Raw genomic sequence first — 16,374 nt, 5'->3', positions numbered from 1 at the left:
ATGAGTCTTTTGTTTGGCGTGGTATCTATGATGAGCTTATTCAGAAGTCATAATTTTAGAAGTGGTAAGTTTTTTTCAACACTATAATATTGATTGTCAACATTAACTTTATAGCAGTCTTATTTAAATACACTACTGGAAACGACATTTAGCAATCACGAGACAAAGAGGCTGTCTCCAATCGTAGAAAAACAACAAACAAATTAAAAACAAAACAACCAACCTAAGCATAAGGCATACACAAAAACTACCTGTACAATTTAAATTGTGCGTGATGTCGACAAGTTAAAAACATGATAAACAACCGAATTATAACAGTACAAAAATAATCTCGAAAAAATATAAATTCTATTAATATGAAGATGCGGTATCATTCCAATGAGACGAATCTCAACCCGCGACCAAATGACGTATAGCAACTATATTCAATAGGTTATCGGACGGCCAATGAGCAAAACACAAAACCAATATCGCATAGTAAACTGCAAAAGGCCCAGAAATGACAATTGTAAAATTATTCAAAAGAAGAAAAAAAAAGGACATGATAGATGTACAAAATTAAACGTAATAAATGTATATTTTATGACATGTTGGATATACAAAGATATGCAGCTTCAATATGGAAACCTTTTCTATGTTCATTTTGTCGTCAGCCATGTACATAATCTCAAAATATCAAACGATTTTTACATTTCTGTGTATTGAATGTCTTAGACACCATACCTACATTATGTAAAGTAGAGTTTGAACTTTAACAGACTATAGTTATTTGTATCTATTATAGACATTTGCACGTTTTATTAAGTGTACAGTTGTTTCTAATGACAAAGGTGCAGATCAAAAATAAGTTATATTTACACAGTACTTCCTAAGTCCGGGTTCGAAGTATCATAGACTTCGTACAGCGAAATGTAGCCATTCCCATGACCAACTGCCATTGTATGATTAGAAGAAGGTGAAAAGTCAATAAATCTAGGAGTCTTTTCCAGTAACGAATTCTGCCTTACTTCATCGACTACTACTGAAGATGAGTCAACAAAGTAAACATGATTCTTTCTTGTGTCGGCTACAACAAATAAGTTTTTATATAATCCTATCCCTTGTGGATCCCCTAAATTCCTTCTAATAGACCCATCAAAAACGCCTTCGTGGGCTCCTTCCATGGTCATGAAAATTACACGCGACGTTTTATAATCAGAAATACCTATTATTCCCTCCTTGTTTACTCTAATATATCTTGGGTAACAAAATCGAACAGCATCCGACCCAATAAATGTCCGTAAAAAGTTTCCTTCATGATCGAGAATGTCTACTGTGGGCAAGGAAAACGGGTTAGTAGAACCACAGACAAACTTATTTGTATTCTCATTAAACGTTATACACGTGTAGCCTTTGCTTGTTACTTTAGTAATTTTGTTATTGATTTGGTAATTATTCATTGTGTCGATTGCGTATATAGAAAGGTTTCTCTGTTTGGGAAACGTTACTGCCATATATACACACGGCTGTCGTGGCAGTCTATATACTGTACACCCCTGTGGATCGACATTTAATTTATAGGCATTTAAACAAGATCCTCTCGTATTAAAAACTTTGGCTGTTCTGTTTCTTTTATCTATTGCAATCAATGCCCTTTCATCTATCCAGCATAGATCTGTTAAAGCAGGATTCTCTCGGTCTCTTCCCCTTAATTCTACCGTAAATTTAATAAGAGGATTAAACCTTAACCTGTTGTCATCAGCTGGCGTTCCTGATGGCGTTCTTGGTGGAGTTATCGATCCGGAGGATACACCGTGTGTTAAACCTCTGGGTACAAATGGTGTTATGACAAAGTCATCGACGTTAGGAGCAGATGGTTCAGGTTGAGACGAAGAATTATTACTTCCGCAATTATTGGAGTTTGGTGGTGGAAAGGTAAAATGTTCACGTGACACTGGTGAGTTACTAGTATTTCGTATAGAATAGTTAAAGTTTGGTGGTGGAAAACGATATTGATTCTGAGTTACTGGTGAAGTATTTTGTCTATTTGGGTATGTCGTGCTACTACTTGAGGTTAATTCTTGGTACGATGGAGGTGATTCGTCTTCCGGTTGATAATCACTGTCTGTATCAGGAGATGAAACGCTTATCACTATTCCTCGTGATGGTTCATTCCTAATAGCAATATTAGCCGCTGTTGGTGTGACATCACATGATCCAGTATTTTCATCGATTACGGAATGGTTATCGATTCTGGTGTGGTTGCTTTGTGAATCATTGCTTTCATTGGATATCACCGCGCCAGGCGATCTTGTGCTAGAATTGATAAGCTCAATATTTATAAGATCCCCCTCGGTCATCATATCTTCGAATTCCGTGTTTATAACGAAACGAATTTCATTTTCATCCTGAACATACTGTTTGATTGTTGTTGCTTTTGTGGTAAAATCTTCCAAGGTTGATAGCAAAGCATCAAGGTTCAAGTAACTGGCAAAGGAATTCAATATATCGCCATCATTAGAAATAGTGTTCACAGATGCAAAACATGGACCGAGACTTTCTAACAACGAAAAACTTAGTTTAGTGTATTGTGTGACAGTTGCCATTTCGGTATCAGTGAAGATTTGAAGTTTGTCTAAGACATCTTTTTCATGTTTGGTTAAATAATCTAAAAGCTGCATTTTTAAATCTGCAAAATACTTCATGATGCCCAATACAGTTTCGTCTTTCTTGGACAAATTCTGACGTTCACGAGATTTCAAAGATTCACAAATTTCAGTCAATTCTCGATTAGTAGTTGACAACGATTCTTTAACTCTTGCTTGTTGTCTATTTCGAACTTCTTTCATTGCCTCTTCGGTAATCATTTTACAAAACGGTCTGTTAATTTTGCAGACTTCGCATGCCAGATCAAAACTATCTGCATTAAAATACTCGCACAAATAATTCGGATGTTCCTTACAAGCTAACATACCAGATTCTTGAAAAGTGGAAATTCTTCCATCAGTAAACGCAGAAGCTGTTCCTAAAGATTCTAAACCCAAATCATTAATGGAAGAACCAGACGACATAATTTTGCATTGACACGTCGGACAAGACACGTCCCCTTGGTTTGAGTTCCGGTCGATTAGTCCCTTCAAACATTCATAACACAAACTGTGCATACAATCGAGAGTCCGAGGATCACAACACTCTCGTTTACAAATACTGCATGTTCTTATGGACGATATAATGTCAGAAATAGGATCAGCTGATGCCATGATAATCGTCTGTGTGCTGTAATCCGTCTGATCCTGAAAATAAAACAATATTTCAAACTTTATATTGTTATATGCAATATAGCTGCCATGTACTTTTGACAGTTACGAAATTTTACCTAATGCAAAAGACTTGAAAGTTTTCATGATGGCGCCAAACGATACCAAAAGAATCTTAAAATACCACAAATTAACATATATACTATATACATAGAATGTCCGAAACCAAAGAACGTATCATTACTTTTAAATCTTGGTTCAGCAACAGCGGCACTATGTTTGTAATGCATATTGCCAAACAAAACCATGTACAAACACATACCTGTTATTAGTACTTGCGTGATCGGTCTTAGACCCTTTGCATTTCAAAGATGTAGATGTAGTGCACTGTACCAAGTCAGCACTGATCAGTCTGATCCATGTCGTTTCGCTCAGTCTGTTTATAGTTCATTGTATAGTTTATCCAGCATATGTGTTGATGTTACGCCCAATTCGTAAGATTCCTTCTAAGTATCTAATAAACACGTTTGTACTAAGTGGCATTTTTTTTTTTTTGTATGTTCTTTGACATCCTTATCCACAGTGGCCTTTTTTGACAGCATTTTCAATAACTAGTAATAGTTTTACTGTTTATCGCAGTTACATGTACAACCCTATTGTTTATACCTTTATTTGCATTTGAATACAAGACTAAAAGTCTAACAAATATTGAACATGTTGAAAACACAAGAAAGAAAGTATAACATACCTGTGTATATGTCAATCAGTAAACAATAATATACACAATTTGTAAAGGCCACTAGGTCAAGTCAGGTAAAATTGTGGTTGTCTCCCTTACAGTATTATATACCTATAGGTTACATGTAATTTAAAGCAAACTTAACTGCATTAAAGGGTTAAAGTAACACATAAATTGCTTTTAGCTGTTTGACATTTTGAAACTATGTTCATGTTAATTATATTACTTACTGGTATATGATTTTTCAAAGGAGATATACATCTTCAATTATACAACCTAGCGATTTATAAAAATCTGCAATTTTTACAACTCTGTGGTCCTACACAACAGTTCTATCTATACGACACTGCAATTACATCTATACAACACTGCAATTATATACAACACTGCAACTCTATACAACATTGCAGTTATATACAACACTGCAATACTATACAACACTGCAATGTCTATACAACACTGCAATCATCTATACAACACTGCAATTCTATATAACACTGCAACGCTTTACAACATATTAGTTCTATAAAACACTGTGCCGGATAAAGGGTTGCGCCCCAAAAATAGAATTGTCCAAAGTATATTTCAATCGCAAATGAAAAGACTTGTAAAATATTGAAATTACGCGTTTTGTGACGAAAACATACAGTAACACTAGGACACAGTGAAAGATAATATTATATATTAAATATTATGTTAGAAATATAACACACATTAGTTCAGGGTTCTATATCTTAATGTCGCAACAGAGATATAGTTTAATTGATAATTGTAACTTTGATTTATATACAGTCTTTATCATATGACAAAGTCTAAACAACTCTGCTATTCTTTATAACATTGCAATTGTGACTGGCGCATATGATAGTGTAAGGAAATTAAACTAAGATTAGTGATAAAACTGTATATCTCGATCAGTTTAGAATTGCAGTGTTGTATAGAATTACAGTGAAGTGTAGAGTTGTTCCAGTGTTGTATAGAATTGCTGCAGTGTTGTATATATAATTAGTGTAGTGTAATGCTGTTTCAGTGTTGAATAGAATTACAGTGTTGTATAGAATTGCAATGTTATCTATAATTGCAGTGTTGTATAGAGTTGCAAAGTTGTACATAATTACAGAGCTGTTACAGTATATAATTGCAGTGTTGTACATAATGCAGTTTGGCATAGCATTACAGTGTTGTATAGAGTAAAAAAGCTGTATAGAATTACAGAGATGTATAGAATAGCAGTGTTACATACATAATGCAGTTCGGCATAGCATTACAGTGTTGTATAGAGTAAAAAAGCTGTATAGAATTACAGAGATGTATAGAATAGCAGTGTTGTACATAATTGCAGTTTACCATAGTATTGCAGTGTTGTATAGAAATGCAAAGCTGCTTAGAATTGCAGTATATTATAGAGTTGTTCCAGTGTTGTATAGAATTGTTGCATTGTTGTATAAGCTAACATAGTTGTATAAAAATGGCTTTGTTGAATAGATTCAAAACTACGATTAGCGAGGCTTCATGACTTGATAAAACTGCATATCTCTGTTGCGTCATCAATATATATAATATGTACCACTGGTGTTAACATGCACATTGTTGTTGAAATGTTAATTGTTCTATTACTTTATAAATTCTTTATTTAAACACTGAGTCTCAATGTCCATGATTTTAACGTTTCGTCTGTTTTTGTCCGTTATACTGAGGTAATTAAAAGTACGTTTTATGGATATACCCTATCCGAACGAAGAAAATTATACTGATAAATTTGTTAAACACACGAAATATTTACTATTTATAGATAATCAACTGTTGAACATTTCGTGAACTTTAAAAGTAAACATTGATATATCTTTACTATAGGGTGGAAAATGGTTTCATTTTATACAGTTGGTTGTATGTCTGGTTCATCTCTGGATGGAATAGACTTGTGTTATGCTGAATTTACAGGGGCTATAGTAACTGATAAATGGCAATACCGGATACTGAAAGCTATTACTGTCTCATATGATAGTGATTGGAAATCAAAACTACGATCAGCGAAGGAACTTATGGGTGAAGATTTGATAAAACTACATTTAGAGTATGGACATTTTATTGGTAAGACTGTAAAAGACTTTGTTGAACAGGAAGGTATAAAAAATCTCGACTGTGTTGCATCACACGGACACACAATTTTCCATCAACCTAACCTTGGATACACGTTCCAGCTTGGAGACGGAGAAACGTCAGCCTATTACCTTAAACAACCTTTTGTTTGCAACTTCCGGAACAAAGATGTAGCTCTCGGGGGACAAGGTGCACCTCTGGTTCCGAATGGAGAAAAATTCTTGTTTAACGACAACGAAATATGCATTAATCTTGGTGGGATAGCTAATATCGGTGTGAAAGATTTACAAGGATATGATATTTGTCCGTGTAACTATGTGTCTAACAAACTGGCAGCTATTCATGATCCGAAATTAGAATACGACCCAAACGGCGAAATATCCGAGACAGGAATTGTAATTAAAGAGATACTTGATAAATTAGATGCATTGCATTTTTATGAACAACCTCCTCCAAAATCTCTAGATGGTGAATGGATTGAAGCTGAAGTATTACCCATCCTAGACGTAAGTTTAGTACTTAAAGTAGTATTACATTATTATAAATGTTTGTACAAATCACTATGATATAAGTTAGATTTAAACATCAGTGTTAAAATGGCATACTGGGTAGCCTGATAACTCGAACTTTTTTGTTTAAATTCTTACATTTCAAAGTATAAAAAAATACAGCAGGTATGAGTAAAAACCCTTGTAGCTTGTATACAAATGTAAATAAAGTTTAACATCAGAATTTTTAGAATCTTACACCAATTAATGACGGTCCAATATTTTAAAATAAAAAAAATGAGGAAGAGGATAGTAAAAAGTCGGAGAGTGCAATACAGTGTTAAACTGGTACTACCTAGCGTAGTCACTTGATATTGAAATAAACATTTATAGTGTCTGGAATATTAAAGTCATAAGAAACCTCAAATCAAAAAAAAATAATGCATAACTCAATGGATAGTTTTCATTGTAAAACTTATGTACATATACTTTTTTCTGAAGAAAATTCTTTAATTTATTCATATTTAGAAGAAGTTTACTTTATTTGAATAGCTTCCTTCCAGCAAGCAATTCCCCCGATATATTATTTTCCGTATGCAAGGTGACCTCAGTGTGACCAGGAACATATATGTTAGATATACTGTTCCCAGGTGTGACCTATCTCGTAAATTAAAATCCGGTGACCACAATACGCATGGATGTCCTTAAAATTAACTATTATCTGAATTTACATGTTAAACACGTGCTCAATTTCCATGCTTTTTTTTTATTTTTCGTCAATTGTTGACAAACAGGTGACAGTCGTTAAACTTCGGTTTCAAAACACGAACTTTAATTACCTGCCATATTTTCACAACAACACTGACCGATTGAAAAAAAAAATTGACGATTATATACGAAATTTACACGAAAAAATGATAAATTCGAGCACAGAAGACTAAGTTTATGATGTTTGTATGCATTGGTTTAAAAATTGGAAGAACATTATTTTTCACCGGTCACTCGTTTCTTATAACTTTAAAGAGATAATTTACACAAGCTCCATAAAACAAAATAACATTTTAGCCTGAAAATTGACCAATTTAGATACATAGAAATTTCTTATATATAATTACAGGTCTTCGCGAGTTAATATTCCTGGTAGTTTACATGGCTTGTTTAACTGATTGTATTTTTATTATTTTTATCAAGATATTTTCATTACAATCCAAAGCTACCTTCGGCTTATATAGTTTATAAAAAGTTAAAAAGTTTTTTTCTATTATAAAAAATTCTTAAGGGTTCCGCGGAACCCAGTGTCTCGCCTACTTTGGGTGTTAATTGCCATGATTGCAGGCTCAACGAAAAAGAGGAAAAAAATCAATGAAAATATTCCTCTTGATACTATCTTTTGATTATAAGAAACTTCCATCCAAGTTTGGTAAAGTCCAGGATAGTTTATGAATCTAATAAATTTAAATGTTTTGAAAACTTTAACTGCAGATTGTATGTAATGTTAACTGGGAAAAACTAAGTCTATTTATAAGTAAAATACAGATACACAGGTACAAAGTTTTAACAAAATTTCCTTCTAGGTACTAGCTTTTGGTCATAAACAAGCTTCTGTCTAAGTTTGGTACAAATCCAAAATAGAATAAGAAAGTTCATAATATTTTAAAAACTTTAACCACAGTGTGAATGTGTAGTTTCCTGTTAGAAAATCTAAGTCCATTTAAAAGTAAAATACCGAAAAAATGTTTGTTTTTTTTTCAAGATTTACTTCTGGATACTATCTTATGATCATAAACAAGCTTCTGTCCAAGTTTGGTACAAACCCAGGATAGTTAAAGATAGTTATTTAAATTTGAAAAACTTTAACCATAAAGTGAATGTAATCTTTCCCGGCAGAAAAACTAAGTCCATTTATAAGTAAAATACAGAAAAAATGGAATTTTATTTTTACAAAATTTAATTCTAGATACTATCTAATGATCATAAACAAGCTTCTGTCCAAGTTTGGTAGAAATCCAGTATAGTTTAAGAAAGTTATTTAAATTTGAAAAACTTTAACCCTAGAGTGAATGTAATTTTTTCCGGCAGAAAAACTAAGTCCATTTATAAGTAAAATACGGAAAAAATGGAATTTTATTTTTACAAAATTTAATTCTAGATACTATCTAATGATCATAAACAAGCTTCTGTCCAAGTTTGGTAGAAATCCAGTATAGTTTGAGAAAGTTATTAAAATTTCAAAAACTTTAACCACAGAGTGAATATTTGTGGACGCCGCCGACGACGACGCCGACGCCGACGGAATGTAGGATCGCTATGTCTCGCTTTTTCGACAAAAGTCGAAGGCTCGACAAAAAGTATGTGTTTAAAAAAGTTGTATTTTTTAGATTTTTTAGATTATTATATAGATCATATTTATTTTCTAGATATCACAGAATAGTATTCCAGATCTTCTGATGTCTTACACAGAGCATGTTACCAACAGATTAACTGAAGCATGCAAACTCGCACGTGATTCACTTCATGCGGAAAATAAACTCATACCTGAAACCGTCTTAAAGGTTCTGGTAACAGGCGGTGGTGCTTTTAATAAACACCTAATAAGATTGCTTGAAGGTAAACTGCAAGATCAGGGATTTATACTAGAACAGGTCGACGAAGTAACTATTGCCTTCAAAGAAGCTTTAATATTTGCGTTCCTTGGTTTACGTTGTCTGTTGAATCAAACAAATGTTTTCCATTCTGTGACTGGAAGTAAAGCAGATTCCGTTTCTGGAAGCATCCATCGACCAGCACACTATGTCAACAGTGATTCTAGGATTATCCGATATCTTTTGGAGAAAAACAAAGACAGACAAACTTCGTGTACATAAAAACATATTTTTCAGTATATTTTGTTTTGTTGTTGTAAATTTCTAATTGAAGCACCGATTTTAAAAGATTTCAACAACTAAACATTATTTGTGCTTACTATAAAAAAAAAAGCTTCAGAAGTCAATAAGCCACTTTCACATTAAAAACTGTCAAGCCAATTTGATTTTGTAATACTATATGTATGAAGTATGACCCGAATGTGTAACAGTAGTTTGAAAATCCCTCATCATTACACAGAATACAATGGTAATACTTGTTTGAAACACAACATAGGAAACTAGACTTAACGGGTACTTTGTGCAGATTGGGGTGTTGGTAAATATATAGATACTGTATTGGTATGAGACAACTTTGTGTCGATGAAATACGTTATATATGCACATTGAACTTATATTATGAGAAATTATTAGAGAATTGAACTGGTTAGAGAAATTATTAGAGAACTGATCTTGTCCGACCTAAGCAAGCCATTCTTTCTATCTCCATATACATAAGCGCAAACTATATGGCTTCTTGTAAAAAGGGTAAATTGAAGTCTTGATTGCTCTATTTCTACTTTCAAACGTTGGCCACGATGTTCCTACAACCCCTAGGATTTAAAACAGAATCTTCACAATTTCGTCCGACAAAACAAAATAAAAATGTTAGAAAACACGAACCAATATTAAAACAAATTCGATATATGTTTTGAATTATGTTTTTACAGCTATTCGTCACATCCTAGTAAGCAATATCTAGTATATTTGAGGATTAAAATAAGAAAATTATGTGAAAAAACGGATGTCCAACGTTACATTTATGAAAAACTGTTTTAACTCGTATGTAATGTGATCCTATTTCTTATTCTCTGATCTTATTGATTCTTGACAGGAACAACTCATTCAGTGTGGCGTTACAGCCGTTATTTTACCAAATTACATTTGACTCGGCGGCGGCTGCATATTAAGCTGGAATAAGAAAACTGTCCGACGTTTTTCGTTAACTCAACGACTGAAAGTAGATATAGCAGAAAATGAATAAAAAGAGTAAGACAATTATAATAATATCTACCATAGTACAAATATTTGCCTCATATGAGTTCAAATATTGCGGATTCAATAAAATCTTCTCTACACATTCGTTTTTCAAACGGTAATCATTTTGTCCAAGTTGATATTTCATTTTTCAAAGCAGTCAACGCGTATATTTTATAATTGATCAAAACAAAAGTTAGATACACGAAACGTCTGAAAACGTCTCAGATGATATCATAAAGACGCTAATCCGACGTTACATGTTCTAAAGTGTCAATTAAATGTTCATGATAATTAAAAAAAAAAGAATAGTCAGTGCATGTTGCTATAGACTCCGCTCGGAAACATAGGTTCGACACAGGTTAAATTTTGCAATTTTTATTAATCGTATATAGCTTTTAACGAGTTATTTAAAATAATTTGGCAAATAGGGAAATAATCCCATTACATGAACTTCGTCCAACTTTTGCAAAGACAAATTGGAGGCACCAAGACAGTCCTCTAAATGTAATATGCGAATTGAAATTTATGTTACGGAAGTACTCCGAAATAGATCATTTAAAGTCGCCACTTCAGTAACTTAAAGGTGCAATCACCAATATTAAAAGACTTAATACCAGTTCACGGAAAGTTTTACTTCGCAATTTGTCCTGCTATTCATGTTATAATTGTCGTGATGAAAGTAATTCCTGTACTAGCGAAGCTGGAACTTTTCGTCAATATAAACGTGTGCATGAAATGGAGGTAATTGAAAGACGAATCCCAAACAGCGACGAAACCCGTTTCATCGAATTAATCATAAAAAAAACCCGGGATTATATTTGCCGTTTTTTGCGGACGATCCAGGAGTAGATTACTATATCTATATTTTAAAATGTATATATCTGAAGATGACTTGGGAAATAATTCTAAAGCTACGGTTCAAGTAATTGAAGGGTGTATTTCGACAACATATGTGCCAGGGAAATACAATTCTTATCAAATTTAACCAATAATTTGTATAGTTATACAAATCCTTGATTTAACCAAGGGTAAACATGTTCGATTTACTTGCAGAGTGTCAAATATATTTGTATTGGGGTTGAATTAAGATATAGGAAGTTTACAATGACAGATGATATCACAGTGGATGATGTGCACCTTGAAAGTTAAACATCCTATGATAAAAAATTATGGAAAACCGTATGCATGTACTTCCGTTTAATATTTCCTTCCTACATTACTTGCGACAGTACTGCATTTTAAGTTAAAATAACTTGAAGGGTAAACATTATTAAATCGATTTCCACAACTCGAGGTAATTTTTGATAAAATGACATCACAAAACGAACAAAACCAGAATCAACCAACACACGGCCGACACTCGGCTAACCGAGAGATAGGTCGGTTAATCTATATTGACTATGCGGCTATATCGGCGGTGGGTCTGTTAATCGGGTTGGCTAAAGTCTGTTAATCAGTTGTTATCGTGAAAATCAGTGCAAGGTCAGCATGTTTCATTGTATAACTTTTTTTTATATTTATATGATAAAAACTATTCATGTCTGACAAAATGATTTGGAGTACAGAATCCAGTGGTGTAATTATTTTTTTTCTAGCTTCAATAAACGATCTATAAAATGAAAAGGCGAGTTACTCATCAGTAAATTTATACACATTTTACACACACAAAATGTACACAAAAATGACAAGTTGGTGGAGTTTACTTGCATGCAATCTTTTGAACATCGAAAAAAGACTGGCATTATGTTTGTTTACCATATTAACATCAATATGTGAAAAATCTACACCAAAAACTGTATTTTGGTGACATAAATCAATTTTTGATAAAAATGTGGTCTGTTAATGGGTCGGATGTATAAAACTCGGTCTGTTAATTGGTCTGTTAAGAGTTATGAATGACATTACAAGTATAATTTAATTCCTATATGGGGTGCTATCTGAATAAAGAGATAGGCCCAAGATTAGTGGCTAGAATAAATGAAAACAACACATATGAACAATGAAACATAAGTTTAAACAATGGAATCTGAAAATTGATAGAAATGATTTTAAAATGTGTAAAATCAAAGTAATATTAATTTCATCAAAGCATGGTCGCATATAACATGTGGATTCTGTTTCATTGATATGAATTGCACCAATTTGTCATTTACATTGTTAACAAGTACATAAATCAGAGATAAACTTCCTAATGGCGTACAATGGGAGGCAACTATCATTGTACCTAATTGATAACACCTTGTAAGAGATTTCTTCCCTTTGATACTTCATCCGGGTTTATATTACCATGTGGTTTTAAGCGAAAGAGCATGTTCCAGGCCACTTTATTATGTAATTGATATAAAACATTTTTTTTATTCTTTTTCTTTTTATTGTTAATTTTTTCTAATTACTTTTATTATTACCCACATTGGGGTTCAGGTGCTTCAAATTGACATTTTGTTCATTGTAGCTTATTGATGCCATGCTTGGTATAACTATATATGCATTACTATAATAAAGCTGGTGATAAGAATGCTCCCGTTTTTGCTTTACCTGTTCATGGTAAATTATTGCCCTTATCTAGATCCGTTTTGTTGAACCGTTTTAGAGAATTAATTGTTCTTGTTGGTTTAGACCCTTCAGTTTATTCTTTTCATTCGCTGAGACACGGAGGGGCTACTTTAGCCACCAAGGCTGGCATTCCTGAGATTTTATTGAAACATCACGGAGACCGGAGATCTGATTGTTTTCAGACTTACATTAAACAAGCTAGTGTTGATATGTATCGGGTCACGTCAGCTATGAATTATTTGATTGGTAGTTAGTTTTAGGGTATTTTGCCGGTGTATTATTATATTCTTGATTTGATGTTGTTGGGTTTTTTGTTGTTTTTTTTGTTTTTTGTTGTGTTTTTTTTTTATGTATATTATTAACCCCCGTGTTTGGCGACTTCGTTTTGGGTTCAGGTGCTTCAAATTGACATTTTGTTCATTGTAGCTTATTGATACCATGCTTGGTATAACTATATATGCATTACTATAATAAAGCACCTTTCGCCAAACACTATTAGTTGTCAATTGCGTACAATGGGAGGCAACTATCATTGTACCTAATTGATAACACCTTGTAAGAGATTTCTTCCCTTTGATACTTCATCCGGGTTTATATTACCATGTGGTTTTAAGCGAAAGAGCATGTTCCAGGCCACTTTATTATGTAATTGATATAAAACATTTTTTTTTCTTTTTCTTTTTATTGTAAATTTTTTTTTCTAATTACTTTTATTATTACCCACATTGGGGTTCAGGTGCTTCAAATTGACATTTTGTTCATTGTAGCTTATTGATACCATGCTTGGTATAACTATATATGCATTACTATAATAAAGCACCTTTCGCCAAACACTATTAGTTGTCAATTTTTTGATTTTTTTTATCAAATGAACTGAAATATAATGCAAACAAATATAGACAAACCTTTCAACATCAACCTTTCTCTACACCACCTTGAAGGTCACTCGATAGAAAAACAAGCACGTTTGCGGACTGCGAGTCGGCTAAATGAAAGAGGGACCAAAGATACCAAAAGGGACAGTCAAACTCGTAAATCTAAAACAAACTGACAACGCCATGGCTAAAAATGAAAAAGACAAACAGAAAAACAATAGTACACATGACACAACATAGAAAACTAAAGAATAAACAACACGAACCCCACCAAAAACTAGGGGTGATATCAGGTGCTCCGGAAGGGTAAGCAGATCCTGCTCCACATGCGGCACCCGTCGTATTGCTTATGTGATTACAAATCCGGTAAAAAGTCTAATTCGGTAGGTCAAATTCATGAAAGGGAAGGGGATTGTAGTTACGACGTAAGGAACATATCCGATATCATTTGTGAAACCGTTATTCCATAACGGTCAACCAACTCGTGATGGCGTCCGTAAAATTTACGAAGGGATGATTTCAACTTCACCATTTGGAACTCTTGGTTTAATAGCTTCCTTGTGAGGAGTTACCCTCTATCAAGAAAATTATGATAGGAAATGCAAGCACGAGAATATCGTATCAATTGGGAGATATATACCCCGTATGCAGGTGCTGCTGGAATGTTGCTACTTAGAAATGGCTAAATGACTTAGATGAATGAATCATAGGAATACACCATTACTCGAAAAATAAAATTAATATTATGCATTTATTGTGATTTACAGGAATATAAAATTGTCTTGTTGATACACATTAAATCAGCACCCAACACTAATATAAAAAAAACTTACTAATGTCTATTTCTTGTTTAGAACCACGGTTTAGAACTTGGTACAGACATTTCCTTAGGCGGCAGAAAATGAGGTACAAAGAAAAATACATACCGGAAATAAACTCCTCATAGATACCAGGATTGAAATTTGATATTTGCGCCTTATATTTACGCCAGACACGCGTTTCGTCTACGAAAAACTCATCAGTGACGCTCGAAAAAAATGTTTAAAAGGCCAAACACAAAGTTGAAAAGCATTGAGGAAATACAACTAATACCGGCGTCACATATCAGCGTATAGCTCCGGCGTGTTAGAAATTTACGCTGCCAATAAGCCTTAAGCGTGTATTGGGCGTACTAGAAGCGTACCTAAGGCTTAGCGTTTATCCGGCGTTCATGCAGGAAACGTATGTTGGCGTATGTTGTATGTTTTTTATGCTGCAGAAAAATTTCCTCGGGTTGTAGCGTTCATTAAGCGTATTTACTTTCCTTCAGTGGCTAGAGGTATAGGGGGAGGGTTGATATCTCATAAACATGTTTACCCCCTCCGCAACTTTGCGAGTGTCCCAAGTCAGGAGCTTCTGGCATTTGTTAGTCTTATATGATTTTTAATTTTAGTTTCTTGTGTAAAATTCGGAGTTTATTATGACGTCCATTATCACTGTACTAGTATGCATATTTTTTAAGGGGCCAGCTGAAGGACACCTACGGGTGCGGGAGTTTCTCTCTACGCGCTTTGAACGATTGCTTAATTAAGCGTTCCTATGGCGTGCAACTAACGTTTACTGACTTTGTCAGTTTTCTCTGTACGTTTGGTGCACGCTGGTCTTTCCGCCAATGTGCGACGCCGGCATAAGGTAATCTATTCCTGAGGTAAAAAAGCCTTAGTATTCCAAAGAAAAGGAATGGAATTTAACCAGCTGAATTGCAACACATGACAGATTCATAGATGTTACAGACTTTGAACAGACAAAAAAATAAGGCTGATTAATACTTGGCGTAAATAATACATGCATGCGAATTCGAGCGGTCAATCAGTCCATATAACGCTAATTTGAAGTGACACACCCTTTTAATGAAACCCAGAGAAAAAAAAAATTAAAATAAAAGTGCTCTTTCTATAAGGATACTGTTGCACCGTATTGTAATTTTTTGTCATAAGTACATCTATTTTTTTTCAATGTAAAAATATAAACTCAAGGTAGTAAGACTATTGTCATGGCTAAATAACTCTTAACTGACACGATTTAAATTGTCCAACCCATTAACAGACTGTATTCTCCAAATATTCATTAAAATGTGGTATAACTCAACTAATAGAACAATTATGAAATATTTATCAATGACAATTGATTTTTTAGAACCAAAGTACTACTTTGTGTCCTTTAAATCATATCAAAAAATGGTGTTTGGCCTTTTATCTAAAATATTGCTATGCGTACAAGCATAAAAACCACATACTTGCGCGACGCCTTATCGTTTTACTTAAAATTGCGCAGGCTATGGATTTTTTTTAATGGTGGAAAATGTTCTATGATAGATATCATTTTGTCAGACACTTTTCTTTTTTTGATGTGATTCTCATAATGTGCCAAAAAATCTGTATATTTAACAGAGTTTAACATTAAATTGTGAGTTTTACTCTTAACAGACGTATAACCAACCCGATTAACAGACCCACCGCCGAT

General features: G+C 33.6%; 2 protein-coding genes across 4 annotated transcripts in view; one reads left to right on the top strand and one right to left on the bottom strand.

The window, feature by feature from the left end:
* Positions 1-21: 21 nt before the first annotated feature.
* Positions 22-10,049, top strand: LOC134707776 (anhydro-N-acetylmuramic acid kinase-like). Its single transcript, XM_063567816.1, has 3 exons — positions 22-64; positions 5,830-6,581; positions 8,981-10,049. Exons 1-3 carry the CDS (start codon positions 28-30, stop codon positions 9,425-9,427), a joined length of 1,236 nt encoding a protein of 411 aa, XP_063423886.1. The 5' UTR covers positions 22-27; the 3' UTR covers positions 9,428-10,049.
* LOC134707774 (uncharacterized) overlaps positions 554-16,374 on the bottom strand; it is a 29,309-nt gene continuing 13,488 nt past the window's right edge. Inside the window, exons 1-2 of one of the 3 annotated variants that reach the window (XM_063567815.1) lie at positions 3,985-4,047; positions 554-3,272 (exon numbers count right to left, since the gene is read on the bottom strand). In XM_063567815.1, the coding sequence (XP_063423885.1) occupies positions 855-3,239 (2,385 nt within the window). In that variant the 5' untranslated portion in view covers positions 3,240-3,272; positions 3,985-4,047 and the 3' untranslated portion in view covers positions 554-854. Of the gene's footprint in view, positions 3,273-3,558; positions 3,899-3,984; positions 4,048-16,374 lie in introns of those variants that run through there. The other 2 variants (XM_063567814.1, XM_063567813.1) reach the window with 2 other exon arrangements.

This window comes from Mytilus trossulus, chromosome 2, assembly GCF_036588685.1.
Source record: "Mytilus trossulus isolate FHL-02 chromosome 2, PNRI_Mtr1.1.1.hap1, whole genome shotgun sequence".
NCBI lineage: Eukaryota > Metazoa > Mollusca > Bivalvia > Mytilida > Mytilidae > Mytilus > Mytilus trossulus.
This window is presented reverse-complemented; position numbering and strand designations above follow the sequence as displayed.

What these genes read in the sequence shown, in the direction of transcription:
- LOC134707776 (XM_063567816.1), top strand. Translation starts at nt 28, where the DNA reads ATGATGAGCTTATTCAGAAGTCATAATTTTAGAAGTG. An exon ending in AAGTCATAATTTTAGAAGTG is followed by an intron (nt 65 to 5,829) that starts GTAAGTTTTTTT and finishes TCTTTACTATAG; the next exon opens with GGTGGAAAATGGTTTCATTT. An exon ending in AAGTATTACCCATCCTAGAC is followed by an intron (nt 6,582 to 8,980) that starts GTAAGTTTAGTA and finishes TTTATTTTCTAG; the next exon opens with ATATCACAGAATAGTATTCC.